This window comes from Hypanus sabinus, chromosome 16 (assembly GCF_030144855.1).
Source record: "Hypanus sabinus isolate sHypSab1 chromosome 16, sHypSab1.hap1, whole genome shotgun sequence".
In the NCBI taxonomy this organism is placed as follows: Eukaryota; Metazoa; Chordata; class Chondrichthyes; order Myliobatiformes; family Dasyatidae; genus Hypanus; species Hypanus sabinus.
This window is the reverse complement of record NC_082721.1, coordinates 49,506,870-49,527,229: the sequence shown is the minus strand read 5'-3', so window position 1 is coordinate 49,527,229 and position 20,360 is coordinate 49,506,870. Positions and strand designations below refer to the sequence as shown.

At 43.3% G+C, this 20,360-nt stretch overlaps 1 protein-coding gene across 7 annotated transcripts in view; it reads left to right on the top strand.

The window, feature by feature from the left end:
- eps15l1a (epidermal growth factor receptor pathway substrate 15-like 1a) overlaps positions 1 to 20,360 on the top strand; it is a 495,582-nt gene that overhangs the window by 196,074 nt on the left and 279,148 nt on the right. For all 7 annotated transcript variants that reach the window (XM_059991699.1, XM_059991700.1, XM_059991698.1 and 4 more), the window contains one exon: positions 899 to 984. In XM_059991699.1, coding sequence (XP_059847682.1) covers positions 899 to 984 — 86 coding nt within the window. The remainder of the gene's footprint in view (positions 1 to 898; positions 985 to 20,360) is intronic.

Below are 20,360 nucleotides of genomic sequence, written 5' to 3'. Positions count from 1 at the left end.
AAAGACCCAGAAAACACTATCCACTACTGTCAAAAGTCTTTGAACTGATATTTAAAAGCATTCCAAACCAATATAATTATTTGAAAAATTGGATATTATTCTTTGAAGATTCTCTATAGGTTAAACTGCTGGAACTTAATAATAAAAAATAAGGAAAAGTAAGCCAAGCACTTACATGAACTTACTATTTTAACTAAGGTTGATGATATCATTTAAGTGAATGAGATTGTGTTATGCCCACCAGCTATCTTTAACCTGAAGCTGAGGGAAACCTGATATTGAGTACATCCAACCCTCAGCTCAGTACATCTATGCTCCTCTGAGCTTATGGTGGAGTGGTATTTCAGATGTTTTGGCATATGACGATGTTGTTTCTGACTTCCATGTTAAAAAGGGCAGATTCAGAAGTCAGAAGAACATGAACAGACCTCATCACCATCAAACATAATCTGATTCAATGTAATTAACATTTGCTTGATTACTGTCAGCTCTTTAGTTTTGGATATTGAAAGTTGTGTGTAATCATGTAAGTTGAAGTCAGGTAGAACAGCATGAATGTGCCTGTTCTCTAACAGTCCAGATAGGTTGATTCAGCCTGGTGGTATCTGTGTTTTAGGTTGCAAAGGGTAGGACAGTAGCAAGGTCCTAAAGGTTCTGCTAGAAGGCTAAGCTCTATGGAGAGCTCAGTTTTGTAGCAGAGATCCTGCTGGATGAACTGAATTAAATACAAAGAAAAGCCATCACAAGGTAAACTCCCAGCAATGTATGCCCTTCTACACCTCTATTCACTGTTTTGGATTTCACCTTCTCACTTCTCAGATTTACGTTTTTACTCTCGTTTGAGTTTCTGTTGTATCTTTTAATTTCCTTGATTTTTTTCATTTTTGTTTTTCAATAGGATTGCACAAGCTCAGTTGGCTCCGGTGATTTCACTGGCATCAAAGAACTCGATGCAATTAGCAACGAAATCAGTGAATTGCAAAGGTGAGTATTTCATAAATGGCCAACTTCAGGTCAGAATCTGTTTCCATTTCTATTAGATTTAGTATAAAACAGTATAGAGGAAGTGTTCAGTCATTCAAAGCTGTAATTGTATGACATTTGCTGTAAGTTACTTTATGCATTTTCCAAAAATTTTCCAAAAATGCAAATTGGAAAAGAAGCCTCATGGGCTTATCAGTAACTATGAGAAATTTTGTTGTCTTAGTGCAGATGGACTTAACGGCGTTCTCCCACTGTGGAACAAAAGTGGTTAAATAACATCACAGTGAGCCAGAAAAAGCCTCAGCTGTAAAAACTGTCAAAGCTATCAGCAAATGAATTAAGAGCAGAAGTAGGCCTCTTGGTCCTGTGAGGATGCTCCATCATTCAATAAGATCACAGCTAACCTGATTGTAAACTTAATTCTACAATCCTGCCTACCTCCAATAATATTTCCCCCTCACGTGTATCGGGACTAATGATGCTTCTGACATTGGAAAACAATCAAAGGGAAAAAATTAGAACTTATTCTCTTTGTAAGCTAGTACAGAATTTAAAAAGTAATAACTTACCTTAAGCACAACTTTTGTAATGAGTTAGTTAGATAATGGCAAGGATTGTATTGGTTCCATATCCCTTAACGTTTGTGCCCAACAAAAGTAGAACTCTAAAGCAAGCGAGTTGTCATTTCTTTGATAAATGCAATGCATTGAGGAAAAGACGTGATGTGCAGTATTCTCATAACTAGTGCTGATTTTGTCTGTAAATATCCATGCCCTTTCCGAGTCTGCTCTCTGATCAGTTACACCAAGAGCTTAAGGAGACCCCAGTTGAAATTATACTCAATGGCCACTCATATGCCTAATAAAGTTCATAGTCTTCTACTGCTGTAGCCTATCCACTTCAAGGTTCGATGAGTTGTGCATTCAGAGATGGTTATTTGAGTTGCAGTCGCCTTCTTGGCTGCTTGATACAGTCTAGCCATTCTCCTCTGATCTTTCTCATTAACAAGTAATTTTTGCCTACAAAACTACTACTCACTGGATGTTTTTAGTTGTTCACACCATTCTCTATGTAGATTGTTGTGTGTGAAAATACCAGATCTGCAGTTTCTGAGACACTCAAGCCACCCCACCCCACCTGACACCAACGTAATCATTCCATGGTCAAAATCACTTAGATCACATTCCATTCCCATTCTGATGTTTGGTCTGAACAATAGCTGAACCATCTTGACCATGTCTGCATGCTTTTTATGCATTAGGTTTTTGCCACATGATTTAATGATTGCACAAGTGTTCTTTATAAAGTGGCCACTGAATGTATCTACTCGCTGTATTGTGTAGGTCCATGTCACTTCAGATGCTAAAGCAAATATAGTACCACCAGTTAATCTCTCTTGGTGTTGAATGTGGTTAACTTAAGACCATGTACAGTGTTCAACAAAAGCAGGTCTGGAGAGTCGGGCACAGTATTGCACTGATGGGTGGTGGGAGGAGAAGGAATAAGACTTGGCAGTTGAGTAAGAGGAAGGAAATGGGCAATTATATTGGGCAAAGGGCAAGACCTACCATTACTTCCCATTGTGTGTGAGCTGTTCACGAATACTCAAATAAGCAAAAAATAAATTATTTTTGAGAATGGGCTTGTTGGATGCATGTAGTGACCAAGTTATGGAACTTCATGTGCACCGAAACCCAGTGACTGTTTACTTAATCCATGTCAGGACTGCTGTGTAGTGCAATTGATCCTAGTCTGCTTTTCCAGCTATGTGGTATAATTGATCCCAGTTTACTAATCAATGCAGAGCCACCCACAACCAGGCGAGTGGTCGGGAGCCATGGGTAGATTTGTGGCTAGGGCCAGGCTTTGGAGTGCTTTTATGTTTCCTGTTCCCTTTACACTGGGTTTATACTGGGAAAGATATACTAATATGTAACATGTAAAAAAAGGTGAAATAAGTGCGTTTATATATTTGAATATCATCCAACAGTCTGGGAAATCTGCTATTCATCAACACCAAAATCCTATTTACTGTAGCTCATCCGGTTCACTATATAAATATAAGACTATGAGTTGTAACTGATTCACATTTATTAATCATTGTCATTCTGTGTCTGTGATGCAGTTAATGCAAAGTTCACCATTTATAGACACCCCATACAAGTGAATGAGATCCAGTAAATATTAAAGTTGAGTTCGAACTGATCTTGAAATAAAAACCATTATACATATAGCTTCCCCCACAGTAATCAGGCACTGTGTCATTTAAGAACACAAGCCTGTTGGTTTCATCATGGGTGGCTGCTTAAAGAGAATTGCTTTGAAAATTGACAAATAATCAATACTATACTTGTGCAATGATGCTCATCCACTAATAGATTCAAACCAGCCTTTGACTGTGGAGCATCTTGATTTGGTGCCACTGTACCTAGGCAAGAGAAGACAATAAATAAATGTTTATATTAATCTCCTTATCACCACCACTCATTACAATGTACTGTGGAGTTATGCGTGGAAAATCCAGTGATTTTGTCTATTTACCGACTTATGGACTTTTGTAAGAATAGAATCTATTTATAATCTGCAAACAACTATATATGGGTTATGTCATGTCATGTCGTATATGTGTGACTTCATCATTTGCTATTTGTCCAGCCACATAGTATAACTGATCCAACTTTAAATCAAAAAATACAGTGAAGTGCATCATTCATGTCAATAACCAACATAGTCTGAGGATGTGCTGGGGCATCTTGCAAATGTCACCTTACTTCTGGCACCAGTATAGCTTGCCTCTAACTTACTGACTTGTATGTCTTTTGAATGTGGGAAGAAACTGGAGCACTTGGAGGAAATATAAAAGGACACAAGGAGAATGTAAAAAAATCGGTGCTACAACTGATCTGTCTACTCTTTTGTTTCAGTCTGTGTAGGTTGTGTAATTGATCCAAGTTCACTGTTCTGTGAATCAGTGTCCAACCGTATGATGAAACTGATCCCAGTTCACTACTGAAAATCAACCCAGCTGAATTGTGTAATCGACCTATGTCACTGTCCAATGTAAATGTATGTATGGATTATAACTGGTCCAAATTCATTAATTATTGTTGATCATTATTTACAGTGTCTATAAAAGGTATTCACCACCTCCCCCCCCCCCCCGGAAGTTTTCTTGCTTTATTGTATTACAGCATTGAATCATAGTGGATTTAATTTGGCTTTTTGATGCTGATCAACAAAAGAGACTCTTTTGTGTCCAAGTGGAAATAAATTGCTACAAATTGGTCTAATTTTATTACAATTATTAAAAACAAAATAATTGATCGCAGAATTAGATAGATAAATGGTCTATCGTCCAAATGCACCTGCAGGTACTTCTAGGTCCTCGCCACATCAGATGATTCAGGTTGCATCAGAATCAGAATTAGGTTTATTATCACCGGCATGTGACGTGAGATTTGTTAACTTAGCAGCAGCAGTTCAATGCAATACATAATATAGAAAAGAAAAAATAATAAATAAAGTAAAATAATAATAAGTAAGTAAATTAATTACAGTATATGTATATGGAATAGATTAAAAGTGAGTGTGCAAAATAACAGAAATACTGTATATTAAAAAAAGTGAGGTAGTGTCTAGGGGTTCAACGTCCATTTAGGAATCGGATGGCAGGGGGGAAGAAGCCCACCTTACCCCCACCTTCTTTATAAGGCCCCTGCCCCCTCCCTCTTCAGTCCTGATGAAGAGTCTCGGCCCGAAACATTGACTGCTCATTTCCACGGATGCTGCCCGACCTGCTGAGTTCCTCCAGTGTTTTCTACATGTTGCTTTGACCACAGCATCTGCAGTGTACTTAGTGTAAGCTGTTCCTGAATTGCTGAGTGTGTGCCTTCAGGCTTCTGTACCTCCCATCTGATGGTAACAGTGAGAAAAGGGCATGCCCTGGGTGCTGGAGGTCTTTACTAATGGACGCTGCCGTTCTGAGGCACCGCTCCCTAAAGATGTCCTGGGTACTTTGTAGGCTAATACCCAAGATGGAACTGACTAGATTTACAATCCTCTGCAGCTTCTTTCTTTAGGTCCTGTACAGTAGCCCCCCTCCACCCCCCACCCCAAACCAGACAGTGATGCAGCCTGTGAGAATGCTCTCCATGGTACATCTCTAGAAGTTTTTGAGTGTACTTGTGGATATGCCAAATCTCTTCGAACTCCTAATGAAGTATAGCCGCTGTACTGCCTTCTTTATCATTACATCAATATTTTGAGACCAGGTTAGATCCTCAGAGATCTTGACACCCAGGAACTTGAAACTGCTCAATCTCTCCACTTCTGATTCCTCTATGAGGGTTGGTATGTGTTCCTTTGTTTTACCCTTCTTGAAGTCCACAATCAGCTCTTTCATCTTACTGACGTTGAGTGCCAGGTTGTTGCTGCAGTACCACTCCACTCTCTCGTCACCAACTGAGATTCTATCTGGTTGTGTCTTCAGCAAATTTATAAATGGTATTTGAGCTGTGCTTAGCCACACAGTCATGTGTATATAGAGAATAGAACAGTGGGCTAAATACACACCCCTGAGGTGTGAGGTGTACACACAGTCATGTGTATATAGAGAATAGAACAGTGGGCTAAATACACACCCCTGAGGTGTGCCAGTATTGATCGTTAGTGAGGAGGAGATGCTATCACCAATCTGCACAGATTGTGAGTCTTCTGGTTAGGAAGTCAAGGATCCAATTGCAGAGGGAGGTACAGAGGCCCAGGTTCTGCAACTTCTCAATCAGGATTGTGGGAATGATGGTACTAAATGCTGAGTTATAGTCAATGAACAGCATCCTGACATAGGTGTTTGTGTTCTCCAGGTGGTCCAAAGCTGTGTGGAGAGCCTTTGAAATTGCGTCTGCTGTTTACCTATAGTGGCAATCGGCAAATTGCAATGGGTCCAGGTTCTTGCTGAGGCAGGAATTCAGTCTAGTCATGACCAACCTCTCAAAGCATTTCATCACTGTAGATGTGAGTGCTACTGGGCGATAGTCATTAAGGCAGCCCACATTATTATTCTTGTGCAGTGGTAAATTGTTGCTTTTTTGAAGCAAGTGGGAACTTGCGCCCATAGCAGTGAGAATTTGAAAATGTCCGTGAATACTCCCATTAGTTGGTTGGCGCAGGTTTTCAGAGCCTTACCAGGTACTTAATCAGGACCTTCCACCTTGCAGGTGTTCACTCTCTTTAAAGACTACCTAACGTCGGCCTCAGAGACAGAGATCACAGGGTCATCAGGTGCAGCAGGGATCTTCACAGCTGTAGTTGTGTTCTCCCTTTCAAAGTGGGCATAGAAGGCGTCGAGTTCATCTGGTAGTGAAGCATCACTGCCATTCAAGCTATTTGCTTTTGCTTTCTCAAAAGTAATGCTTTGCAAACCCTGCAGGAGTTGCTGTGCATCCGATGTCACCTCCAACCTAATTCAAAATTGTCTCTTCGCCCTTGAAATAGTCCTCCGCAAATCATACCTGATTTTCTGGTACAGGCCTGGGTTGTCAGACTTGAATGCCACAAATCTAGCCTTCAGCAGATTGCGTTCCTCCTGGCTCATCCATGGCTTTTGGTTTGGGAATGTACAGTAAGTCTTTGTAGGCATACACTTATCCACACAGATTTTAATTAAGTCGGTAAGAATTGCAGCATTCTCATTCAGATACAAAAATGAATCCCTGAATACTGTCCAGTCCACTGATTCAAAGCAGTCCTATAGGCACTCCTGTGCTTTCCTTGTCCATACCTTTTTGGTCCTCACTGCTGGTGCTGCAGTCTTCAATCTCTACCTATTCTCAGGGAGTAGAAGTACAACCAGGTGATCAGACTTCCAGAAGAGAGGGCGTGGAATAGCACGGTAGGCATTCTTGATGGTGGTGTAACAGTGGTCCAGTATGTTGTTCCTCTGGTATTGCAAGTGATCTGTTGGTGGTAATTTCTTAGTGATTTTTTTCAAACTGACCTGGTTAAAATCTCCTAAAACAATGGTGAAGGCATTACGATGCGCCGTGTCGTGCATGTTGATCCCATTGCTCAGATCATCTAAAGCCTGATTGATATTGGCCTGAGGTGGAATGTATACCACTACCAAAATGAACCCGGTGAACTCCCATGGTAGGTAAAAAGGACGGCACTTAACTGCTAGATATTCCAGGTCTGGTGAACAGAATTGGGACAGCACTGGTATATTTATGCACCAAGAGTTGATCATGAGGCATACGCCTACCACCTCTGCTTTAGAGACGGGTGTAAAGTAAACCCATCGATCTGAATTGCTGCATCCGGTACGGGGTTAACCAGGATTCTGTGAACCAAAGGACACACGTGGTCCTAATGTACCTCTGATTCAGCACCCTAGTTCTGAGATCATTGATTTTATTCACCAGAGACTGCACGTTTGCCAGTAAGATAATTGGTATACAGAGCTTAAAGCTCTGTTTCCTTAAATGCACTTGTAACCCTGCTCTGCAGCCACGCTTCCTCTGTGGTATCCCACGTGGGTGCTTCCAACCACAATCAGTGTTGTTTCTGTCACTTTTAAGCAGCGATAGTTTGTTAAACACATTAAGATGTCTTTGTTGACTGTACTGACCTTGGAAGCAGTTGTGCTTTTTAGCTGTATCAGGGCCCTGTATTCATCCTCCCATCCTCCTTATAACCTAACTATTGCTGAGTCATCAGAGAATTTCTACAGATGATATGACTCAGTGTACTATCTAAAGTCTGAGGTATACAGGGTAAACAGGAAAGGAGACAATAGAGTTCCCTGTAGGACCAGGTAGTTCATTAGCCAGGGTACAATGCAAGTGCCATTCTGCATTGAACAGAGCTTTTCCCTCAGCAATGAGGGCTGTGTGCTGTTTAAGGCACTTGAGAAATCAAAAAAACATGATGCTGTCAATGCTGCCCTGCTTATCCAAATGAGAATAGGCTCTGTTCAGCAGGTAGGTGACGACATTGTCGTTTCCAATGTGTTCCTGGTAGGCAAAGTGCAGGGGATTGAGGGCTGATCTGACAACTGTTTAGCATACTCCTTTAGGACCTTGGGGTTCACACCGTCCGACCTTAAATGCTTTGCTGTGTCTGAGTTTCTCAAGAAGCCTTCTCATCTGCTCAGTAGTGAAGATGAATCCATGACGACTGGGGAGTTGGTGGAAGGGGGTTACTCAACCCCTTCAAGTCAGTATTTAGTCGATGCACCTTTGGCAGCAATTACACCTTTGAGTCTGTGTGGATAGGTTGCTATCAGCTTTGCACATCTGAACACTGCAGTTTTTTCCCCATTCTTTTTTACAAAACTGCTCAAGCTCTATCAGATAGCATGGAGATCGTGAGTGAACAGCCCTTTTCAAGTCCAGCCACAAATTCTAAATTGGTTTGAAGTCTGGACTCTGACTTGGTCACTCCAGGATATTTACTTTGTTATTTTTAAGCCATTCCTGTGTAGTTACGGCTTTATGCTTGTGGTCATTGTCTTGCTAGAAAACAAATCTTCTCCCATGTCGCGGTTCACTTGCAGACTGGATCAGGTTTTCCTCCAGGATTTCCCTGTATTTTGCTGTATTGATTTTACCCTCTACCTTCACAAGTTTTCCAGGGCCTGCTGTCCCTGGAAGCATCCCCACAGCATGATGCAGCCACCACCATCAGGTAGGGATGTTGTGTTTTTGATGATGTGTGGTGTTTGGTTTATGCCTAACATATATTTAGTTTGATAGCCAAAAAGCTCAATTTTGGTTTCATCAGACCAGAGAACATTCTTTCAGCTAGTTTTGAGTCTCCCACATGCCTTCAGCAAAGTCTTGCTGAGATTTCATGTGAGCTGTTTTCAACAGTGGCTTTCTCTTTGCCGCTCTCCCATTAAGCTGTGACTGCTGAAGCACCCGGGCAACAGTTGTATGCGCAGTCTCTTCCATCTCAGCCACTGAAGCTTCTAACTCCTCCAGAGATGTCATAGGACGTCGTCCCTCACTAGTCCCCTTCTTGCACAGTCTCTCAGATTTTGAGGATGGCCTGTGCTAGGCAGATTTACAGCTGTACCATATTTTTTCCATTTCTTGACTGTACTCAAGTGATATTCAGTGACTTGGAACTTTCCTAGTATCCATCTCTTGACTTGTGCTTTTCAATAACCTTTTCGTGGAGTTGTTTGGAGTGTTCTTTTGTCTTCATGGTGTAGTTTTTGCCAGGATATTGACTCTCTAGTAGTTGGACCTTCCAGATACAGGTGTATTTTTACTACAATCAGTTGAAGCACCTTGACTGCACATGGGTCTCCAAAAACAGATCTCCATTTAACTAATTATGTGACTTTTAGAACCAGTTGGCTGCACCAATGATGATTTGGTGTGTCGGATTAAAAGTGGGTGAATCCTTATGCAGTCAATTATTTTGTGTTTTATATTTGTAATTAATTTAGATCACTTTGTAGAGATCTGTTTCTACTTTGACACAGAGTCTTTTTCTGTTTATTAGTGTTAAAAAAAAAAGCCAAATTAAATCCACTATAAGTAAGGAAGGGAGTACTATATAGACCGGAAGCTTACTATTCGTCTTGATATCCCAATCTTCAAAAACCCACTTTCTCAGCTTGGCACAAGCTCCACTTGCACAGCTTGTTCTGCGATTTATTTCAAGGTCAATGTTGACTCTTGAAGAAAGAAGGCTGCCAAGATATGGGAAATGATCAGTGTTTTCTCCAGAGGAATGTTGTCAATTTGGATGGGTGGAGGTTTATGAGTTTGATCTGGAGCAGGGTTGATGCTTAGATTAATTCAAGGAGCTTGTATGCTTTGACAAAAGCATACATTATACACTGTAGGTCCTCTTCAGACTGAGCTATGATGGTGTTGTTGCCTGCATATTGGCACTCCATGATGGAAGTAGATGACCCGTTGCTTTTTGCCTTGAACCTGTTAAGGTTAAAGTTCCCCCCATTTGTCTTTTAGAGAATCTGGACTCCTTGTAGGAGGTTTTGGCCTGAGAGGTGAAGAATGGTTACAATGAAAATGGCAGAGTTGGAGCAATGGTGCACCCCTGTTTGACCCCAGTTTCAACCTTAAAATGTGCTGTTTCAGAGCAGCTGTTGCTGATAACTGATGACTCTTGCACTCACATCATTGTTTAAGAGCTACAGGATCTTGGGGGATTTCTCCAGGCGCAGTACCTGCCAAAGGGCGGGAGTTTTTACAGAGTCAAATGCTTTTTTAAGGTCTATGAAGGCCGTATAAAGTGGAAGATTTTGTTCCCTGGCTTCCTTCTGCATTTGACATGCTGTAAAAATCATGTCAGATGTTCCTCTGACTGGACGGAAGCCACACTGAGGCTCAGGCATGAGATCTTCTGGCCACATAACATTCGGGTGAGTACCTTTCCTGTTGCAGAGAGGAGGGTTATGCCTCTATAATTTCTGCAGTCAGCTTTGTCACCCTTTTTGAAGAGTGTGACAATCAGGGCGTCCCTGAGTTCAGCTGGAATCTTCTCCTGATCCCAGATCTTGACAAGCAAGTCATGAATATGATTTAAAAGTTCTGTACCACCTTCCTTGAGGATTTCTGCTGGAATTCCATCAAGCCCAGTGGACTTATTGTTCCTCAGTTTCTTGCAAGCCATCTGCACCTCTTTGATACCAGGAGGCTTTCTCACGTCCTCCTTTGTGGGTCATTGTGGGAGCTGATTGATGACCTCAATGTCAGCAGTGGTGTCACAATTAAGTAGCTCCTGAAAGTGTTCATGCCATTGAGAATTGATGACATCATTGTCCTTTAGCAGCCTTTGTCCATACTTGGAGTGAAGGGGGTTTAGGCCACAGTGGTTTGGGCCATACACTGCCTTGGTGGCAATAAAAAATCCCTGATATCACCAGAGTCAGCAAGCTGCTCTATTTCTAGGGCCCTTTCAGTCCACTACTGATTCTTTATTTCCTATACTCTACTCTGGACAATGGCCTTAGCTTTGAAGTGGGTTTCTCTTTTCATTTTTGTCTTGTAGTTGATGCCTTTCTGCCATGCACAGAAAGCTTCCCCTTTGTTGTTGATTAGCTCTCCTATTTCATTGTCATTTTCATCAAACCAACTTTTGTTTTTCCTGGTCTTATATCCAATGATGCTTTTACAAGCATCAAGGAATCAAGGATAGTGGTCCTCAGTGGGGTTGAGTGTCCTCTGGATACTGCTTTGGGAGTCTTTCAGAATGGGCAGCCTGAATTTGTTGTACCTTTGCTATGTCTTTAGGCTCTTGATGTTGGACGGCTCAGCTTCTTTTGCACTCTACTCCTGCACATGATTTTGATGGTTGTGGTGAGTGAATAAGGCAATGGTCTGTCTAGCCATCATCAGCACTGTACTGATCATGGCTCTTGTGATCCCTCCTCGGAACAATTACATAATCTATAAGGTGCCAAGTCTTTGAACGGGGATGCATCCACAAAGTTTTCACCTTATTTCTGTGGCGGAACAGGGTGTTGGTAGTGGTCTGGTCAGGTCATGTTCTGCACACTTGAGAATAAGAGCACTCTATTGGAGTTGATGTTGCCACCACCTTCCTTCCCAATTGTGCCTTTTCAGGAGTCGCTATCTGTGCCAACTCTATTATTGAAGTCTCCAAGAAAAATCGGGAGCAAGTTACAGCTTGTGATTCAGCTGGGAGCTCAGAGAATTCGACCGTGTAGGTAGGATTTAAGCCTACCTGGTCAATACCTGTGGAGGAGGGGGAACTGCGCAGGCGCGAGTGACGTCAGCGTCGAGCGCGCACTTTAAAAGGCAGGACTTCTTTTCAGAGCGGGCAGCGGAGTCCGTGGAAGCAGAGTCCTAGGCTTTGGCTAAGTGGGCTTCTGCGTAAGGGGACTTCGGTAAGCCTGTGTGATTGCTCGCTGAGGGGAAGAAGGTAAGGTCGCTAGGTGCTTTTTAGACTTCTTCTATCAATCCAGTTCAGGTATGGGGGAGACAGTCAGAGCAGTGGTGTGCTCCGTATGCAGTACGTGGGAAGTCAGGGTCAACACAGTTGTCCCTGATGACCACACCTGCAAGAGGTGCGTCCAGCTGCAGCTCCTATCAGCCCGAGTTAGGGAGTTGGAACTGGAGCTGGATGAACTACGGCAGAGGCAGAGATAGATAGGAGTTATCAGGAGGTAGTCACACCAAAAAACCAAGAAGTAGGCAGATGGGTGACGGTCCAGAGAGGCAGGGGGAGCAGGCAGAGAGAGCAGAGCACCCCTGCGGCCATTCCCATTAACAATAAGTATACCGTACTGGATACTGTTGATGGGGATGACCTACCAGGAATGAGTTGTAGTGGTCCTGCCTCTGGCACAGAGGTTGAACCCTCAACTAGAAAGGGCAGGAGGGAAGAGAAGAGAGCGATAGTTTTAGGGGATTCTATAGTCGGGGGCAGATAGGAGATTTTGTGGGGCAGATCGGGAGTCTCGGATGGTATGTTGCCTCCCTGGTGCCAGGGTCCGGGACATCTCAGATCGGGTGCAGGCTATTCTTGAGAACGAGGGCATGAACCTAGATGTAGTGGTCCATGTAGGGACCAACGATGTAGGTAAGGTGAGTGAGGGGGTCCTGCTTAGAGAGTTCAGGGAGTTAGGAGTGAAGCTGAAAGGCAGGACCTCCAGGGTGACAATCTCGGGATTGCTACCTGTGCCATGTGCGAGTGAGGCGAAGAATAGAATGATTATGCACATTAATACGAGGCTGAGAGCATGGTGCAGGAAGGAAGGGTTCAGGTTTTTGGATAATTGGTCGTTGTTCCAGGGATATTGGGATCTGTTTCGAAGGGACGGTCTACATCTGAACTGGAGGGGTACTAACATTCTTGCAGGAGTGTTTGCCAGTGCTGCTCGGGGGGGGTTTAAACTAGATGTGCAGGGGGCAGGGATCATGATCCAGAGGGTTGGTCAGAAGGAGCATGGGGTTAAATGTGTAGAAGGTTTGGGTGATCTTGAGAAGGTCATCAAAATTCAGGGTGCAATTAGCCCGATGGAAGTTCAAGGAGCTGGGTTAGGTACAGTAGACAGTGTCTTAAGCAAAGAGAGGAGGAATGGGCTAAGAATTCTATACTTGAATGCGCGTAGTGTCAGAAATAAGACAGATGAGCTTGAAGCTCAGATGAAAATGGGGAACTACGATATTGTTGGGATAACGGAGACATGGCTGCAAGGGGATCAGGCCTGGGAATTGAGTGTACCAGGGTATACGTGCTATCGTAGAGACAGAAATATGGGAAGAGGGGGTGGCGTGGCCCTGTTGTTGAGGAATGAGATTCATTCCTTAGCAAGAGGTGACTTGGGAACAGGGGAAGTAGAGTCTGTGTGGATTGAGCTGAGGAACAGTAAGGGTAAAAAGACCCTAATGGGTGTTGTGTACAGGCCCCCAAACAGTAGCATGGATATTGGGTACAAGTTGATTAGGGAGTTAACATTGGCATGTGCTAAAGGTAATGCAGTCGTTATGGGAGATTTCAACATGCAGGTGAACTGGGAGAATCAGGTAGGTGCTGGACCCCAGGATAGGGAGTTTGTGGAGTGTCTAAGGGATGTATTTTTGGAACAGCTTGTGCTTGAGCCAACCAGGAACAAGGCTATTTTGGACTTGGTGATGTGTAATGAACAGGAATTGATAAGTGATCTTGAAGTAAAGGAGCCATTAGGAAGTAGTGATCATAACATGATAAGTTTTTATCTACAATTTGAGAGGGATAAGGGCAGATCAGAGGTGTCAGTGTTGCAATTAAATAAAGGAGACTACGGAGCCATGAGGGAAGAGCTGGCCAAAGTTAAATGGGCGGATGCCCTGGCAGGAAAGACAGTGGATCAGCAGTGGCAGATATTCTTGGGGATAATACAAAAGATGCAAAAGCAGTTCATTCCAATGAGAAGGAAGGATTCAAAGAGGGGGAAGGGGCCACAGTGGTTGACAAAGAAAGTCAGAGATTGTATAGCATTAAAGAAAAAGAAGTATGACAGGGCTAAGATGAGTGGGAATACAGATGATTGGGAAAGTTTTAAGGAACAGCAGATCTTAACTAAAAAAGCAATACAGAGAGAAAAAATCAGGTATGAGCTCAGTCTAGCCAGGAATATAAAAGGGGATAGCAAAAGCTTTTTTAGCTATGTGAAGAGAAAGAAGATAGTTAAGAACAATGTTGGCCCCTTGAAGAATGAATTGGGAGAAATTGTTATGGAAAACAGGGAAATGGCAACAGAATTTAATGCGTACTTTAGATCTGTCTTCACCAGGGAGGACACAAGCAATCTCCCAGATGTATGGATGGGCCAGGGTCATAAGATATCAGAGGAATTGAGACAGATTGACATTAGGAAAGAAACTGTGATGAGTAGACTGGTAGGACTGAAGGCTAATAAATCCCCGGGTCCAGATGGTCTGCATCCGAGGGTTCTAAAAGAGGTGGCTCAGGAAATTGCGGATGCATTGGTAATCATTTTCCAATGTTCCTTAGATTCAGGATCAGTTCCTGAAGATTGGAGAGTGGCTAATGTTATCCCACTTTTCAAGAAGGGAGGGAAGGAGAAAACGGAGAACTATCGCCCTGTTAGCCTAACGTCAGTCATGGGGAAGATGCTTGTCCATTATTAAGGACGAAATAGTGGCACATCTTGATGGCAGTAATAGGATTAGGCCGAGCCAGCATGTATTTACCAAGGGCAAATCATGCTTGACTAATCTGTTGGAGTTTTTTGAGGGTGTAACAAGGATGTTAGACAAGGGTAAGCCAGTGGATGTTGTGTACCTAGATTTTCAGAAGGCATTCGATAAGGTGCCACATAGGAGATTGGTGAGTAAAATCAGAGCTCATGGCATTGGGGGCAGGGTTTTAACATGGATAGAAAACTGGTTGGCAGATAGAAAGCAAAGGGTAGCAGTGAATGGGTGTTTCTCGGACTGGCTGGAGGTTACTAGTGGGGTACCACAGGGCTCTGTATTGGGTCCACAGCTCTTTATGATTTATGTCAACGAGTTAGATGAGGGCATTGAAAACTATATCAGCAAGCTTGCTGACGATACTAAACTGGGTGGCAGTGTGACATGCGAAGAGGACGTTAGGAGAATACAGGGAGACTTGGATAGGCTGGGTGAGTGGGCAGATACTTGGCAGATGCCATTCAATGTGAATAAATGTGAAGTTATCCACTTTGGAAGCAGGAACAAGAGGGCAGAGTATTGTCTGAATGGTGTAGAGTTAGGTAAGGGAGAAATGCAAAGAGACCTAGGAGTCCTAGTTCACCAGTCAATGAAGGTGAATGAGCAAGTACAACAGGCAGTGAAGAGGGCAAATGGAATGTTGGCCTTTGTTACAAGGGGAATTGAGTACGAGAGCAAGGATGTTCTTTTGCATTTGTACAGGGCCCTGGTGAGACCACACCTGGAATATTGTGTACAGTTTTGGTCTCCAGGTTTAAGGAAGGACATTCTGGCAATTGAGGAAGTGCAGCGTCAATTCACTAGGTTGATTCCTGGGATGGCAGGGCTGTCTTATGCAGAGAGATTGGAGAGATTGGGCTTGTACACACTGGAATTGAGGAGATTGAGAGGGGATCTGATTGAAATGTTTAAGATAATTAAAGGATTTGATAGGATTGAGGCAGGAAATATGTTCCAGATGTTGGGAGAGTCCAGTACCAGAGGGCATGGATTGAGAATAAGAGGTCAGTTATTTAAAACAGAGTTGAGGAAGAGCTTCTTCTCCCAGAGAGTTGTGGAGGTGTGGAATGCACTGCCTCGGAAGACGGTGGAGGCCAATTCTCTGGATGCTTTCAAGAAGGAGCTAGATAGATATCTGATGGATAGGGGAATCAAGGGATACGGGGACAAGGCAGGGACTGGGTATTGATAGTGAATGATCAGCCATGATCTCAGAATGGCGGTGCAGACTCGAGGGGCTGAATGGTCTACTTCTGCACCTATTGTCTATTGTCTAAAAATGACCTCATCTTCCTTGGGAATATCTGATAGCAGGCGATCTAGGTTCGCGTAGAAGGTCTCCCTAACATTGTCTGGTGAGTCTAGAGTTGGAACATACGCACTCACAGCTGTAGCTATTAGTTGTTAGCGAGCTTATGGTGCTTGGTCATGAAGCGTTCATTGGTGCCAACAGCCAATTTAGAGAGGTGACTAATGCTGCTGTTCTTTATGGCGAATCCAACTGCATGGATTCTGGGTGCATTTGCAGATTTCCCCTTTCAGAAAAAGGCATATTCACCCTTCTCCTTCAATTGCCCTTCCTTGGGCAATTGCATTTCAGAGAGGATGGCAAGGTCAATTTGGAATCTTTTCAGCTCTCTTGAGATATTGGCAATACGCCTTTCAGGATGATCGCTGGTTTCGCTGTCCAGAAGTGTCCCCACAGTCCAGACTTCAAAATTCACATGCTTTTGTTTCAGACTGCAGTTTGCTGATTTCACTGGACATGGTACTGCAATCAGAAGTGGGGAGGCAGGGTATTTTTGGGCACCTTTTCTAGCCCCTTCCCTATGTGGATGAACAGAGCAGGTCCTGAATAGGGCTGCTCAGTCATGGGTGCAGCTGCTGAAAAGCTCTATTTGCCACAGTCCAAGAGCAAGAAGACTGTATCTAATACCCACTGCTTTGGTGTCAGGTTGTGGCTGGGAGCTCTCAGACTTCACTGTCCGGCTCTTGTCACCATTTCTTGATTGCTACAGGGCTTTGTTCAAGTTGGTCTGCATTACCAAACCAGGAGAAGTGCCTGTACGTGAGTTCTTTTAATGTGGGGAGACTGATGTACAAGCAACCACCACACAATCCTTGACAGAGAAAGGGCCAGAATCCAATTGCATGGAGACCAAGATGATTGGGGGGGCCTCTTCTGCTTCAGCCTTCCTGCACCTTCGCAGCTGTTGTGGTGGTCCTCATAGATCCAAGATTCCAGAGATTCTAATTTCCCACCTTTCTGCCAGCTCTGCCATTGAGGTTTTGATTGGACGGTGCTTTGCCTGGATCTCCCCTTTGACCTCACCGCCATGGGTGATCCTACTATCAGCTAAGCTCCAGATGGCATTGCTCTCAGTTTCTCAGGACTGCAGGACAATAAGATGGCGGTACCCCAGAGAGATTTATGTAGATGTGCTAATCTCATGTGTGAGATGAGAGTTAGACCTTGGGAAAAGAAGACCTCATTTTTGTAGCTCCTTATATAATGCATTTTGTGATGGCTAATTAATTTCCTGTCATATTCTATGTTGCTTTGTCTTCCAACTTGTGTGTCTTGGGTCTAGATGCAAGTCTGAAAGTCCACAGTTTGGCCATGGTCCAAGTGCAGCTTCATTTCTTCCTAACTGAACCTTCCTCTAAATCAGGCAATGTGCAACCTCTTGTCGAAATTATTGGTGGGTGTGGGGGTACGGTGGCTGAGAGGGCCACTAGCTGCAGCACAGTAAAAAGGTCGCCGACTCTAATACCTCATCTGTACTTACTTCTGACAAGCACTGAAAGTTTAACAACATCCTAACTGGTGGTTCTGTAACCAGCAGGGCAATTAGTTGAGATGAAGAGGTACTCTTAACTTAAAAACAAATTGACCACAGTGACTGTATGCTGGCCATTGATAGTTATACGGAGTTATTTGCAAGCAAATTTCATAAACTCAAGAGCCACAGAAACCACGACTGAACCACGCTTGTTTTCCAATGTTGTGCAAATCACATGACCTACAGATGCCTCCTTTAGATTATAAAAGCAAACATATTTGTTTTGTCAGTCTCTGGTTTGAAATGCTAATATAATTATTTTAATCATTCACTTTCTGGAGAGCAGTGACAGAAATACAGGTAAATGTCAAAATTGTAGATTACCTTATGAATGTACTGACTCTTACAAACCAGGAAGGTCCCAAGTTTAGCCGTGGACTTGTAACCATCAGAATTTTTTTGGATATTTTGCACTATGATTTCTTTCAGAGTTTTCCAAGGTTTCACTTTTTAGTCGGATTAGAAATTCCATGACTGCCTGATGGTCAAGGAGGGGCAATTAGACTCTGTTACGCAGGTGTCAAACATTATTTTACAGTTTTGAAGCATCTGGAAAAACACAGTTGCAAGAAAAAGTTAGTGAAATCTTTGCAGTTACCTGGTAATGTGGTCTGATGTTCAACTAATTCACAATAATTGACAAAATCACAATCTGTAAAGGGAATTACAGAGACATGAGAGAGTAGCTTGCCCAGGTGGATTGGAGGAGAAAACTGGCAGGGATGACGGCAGAGCAAAGATCACTGAAGTTCATGGGAATTGTTCACAAGGTGCAGGATGGAATTGTCCCAGAGAGGAAGAAATGACGGGTAGGCAACCATGGCTGACAAAGGAAGTTAATGACTACATAAAGGCCAAGGGAAGGCATATAAGGTGAGTAGGAAGTTAGATGATTGGCAACTTTTTGAAGTCCAACAAAGGCAACTAAAAAACCTTTACGAAAGGAAAAGGTGAAATATGAGGGCAGACTATGGGTACTTTGCATCTGTCTTCACTGTGGTAGACACTAGCAGTATGCCGGAGGTACAAGAGTGTCAGGGAGCAGGAGTGAGTGCCATTGCTATTACACAGGAAAAAAGTGTTAGGCAAACTGGAAGATCTTAAGGTGGATAAGTCACCTGGACCAGATGGACTACATTGGAGAGACCTGAGAGAGGTTGCTGAAGAGATAACAGATACATTGGTCATGATCTTTCAAGAATCACGATTCTGGCATGGTCCTGGAGGAGGACTGGAATAATGCAAATGTCACTCTACACTTTAAGAAGTGAGGAAGGCAAAAGAAAGGAAATCATAGACCAGTTAGCCTAACTTCAGTAGTTGTAAGTGTTGGAGTCTATTATTAAGGATGAGCTGTTGGCGTACTTGGAGACTAACAATAAAATAAGTCAGTCAGTCAGCATGGTTTCTGTAAAGGGAAATCTTGCCTGACAAATCTGTTAGAGTTCTTTGAGGAAGTAACCAGCAGGGTGGACAAAGGAGAGGCAGTGAATGTAATTGACTTGGATTTTCAAAAGGTATTTGATAAGATTCAGATTCAGATCCAGTTTATTGTCATTTATAAACCACAAATACAATGCAGTTAAAAAAAGAGACAACATTCTCCGGAATGATATCATGAAAAAGCACAAAACAGACCACACAAGAAAAACCACATAACGTTTGGTAATCCCCAATCCAGAGTCCAGAGAGGCTGCTGCTTATCGATATTGCACTGCCGTCTTAGCTCGTTCCCCGGAAAGGAACTACAAACCCAACAGACAAACCTAAAGCTACAAGACCTACACAAAACCACATAGTTACATATAGTTATAGTTAACATATAGTTTCAACAGTGCAGACAATACTATAATTGATAGAAGACTAACTGACAAAGATCACAAAATTATAACACATAGTTTCAACAGTGCAAAGCAATACCATAATCTGATAAAGAGCAGTCCATGGCACTGTTTAAAAGAAAAGTCCCGACAGCCCATTATCTCACGCAGACGGTAGAAGGAAGAAAAACTCTTCCTGCCATGAGCCTCCAGCGCCGCAGCTTGCCGATACAGCACTCTGGGAGCCCCGACCACAGCCAACTCCGAGTCCGTCCGAAAACTTCGAGCCTCTGACCAGCCCTCCGACACCGAGCACCATCTCTGCCGTGCGCTTCGACCCTGGCACCGGCTGCCAAGCAACAGGCAAAGCTGAGGATTAGGGGCCTTCCTCCCGGAGACTTTTTCGATATGAGGCAAGCACCTCTCTCATGTCTCTGTAATTCCCTTTACAGATTGTGATTTTGTCAATTATTGTGAATTAGTTGAACATCAGACCACATTACCAGGTAATTGCAAAGACTTCACAAACTTTTTCTTGCAACTATGTTTTTCCAGATGCTTCAAAACTGTAAAATAACGTTTGACACCTGCGTAACAGAGTCTAATTGCCCCTCCTTGACCATCAGGCAGTCATGGAATTTCTAATCCGACTAAAAAGTGAAACCTTGGAAAACTCTGAAAGAAGTCATAGTGCAAAATATCCAAAAAATTTCTGATGGTTACAGTCCACGGCTAATTTTCAAAACTGCTTCTTGTTTGGCGTAACGCAGTCGCACCTTGGCGGCTTCTGCCTTGGCTCTTGCCTGGGTGGACTTACTTGATGTCGCTCTACTGCCCTTGTCGCTGGGCGCCATCGACTTGATCCCGGATCGAGCTGACATTGCAGCACTTGGAACACCTGATAACGCCTAGGTGGGCTTACCTGATGTCGGTTTACTGCCCTTGTCGCTGGGCGGCGTCGACTCGATGCTGGATCGAGCTGACATCGCAGCACTTGAAACACCTGATAACAACGC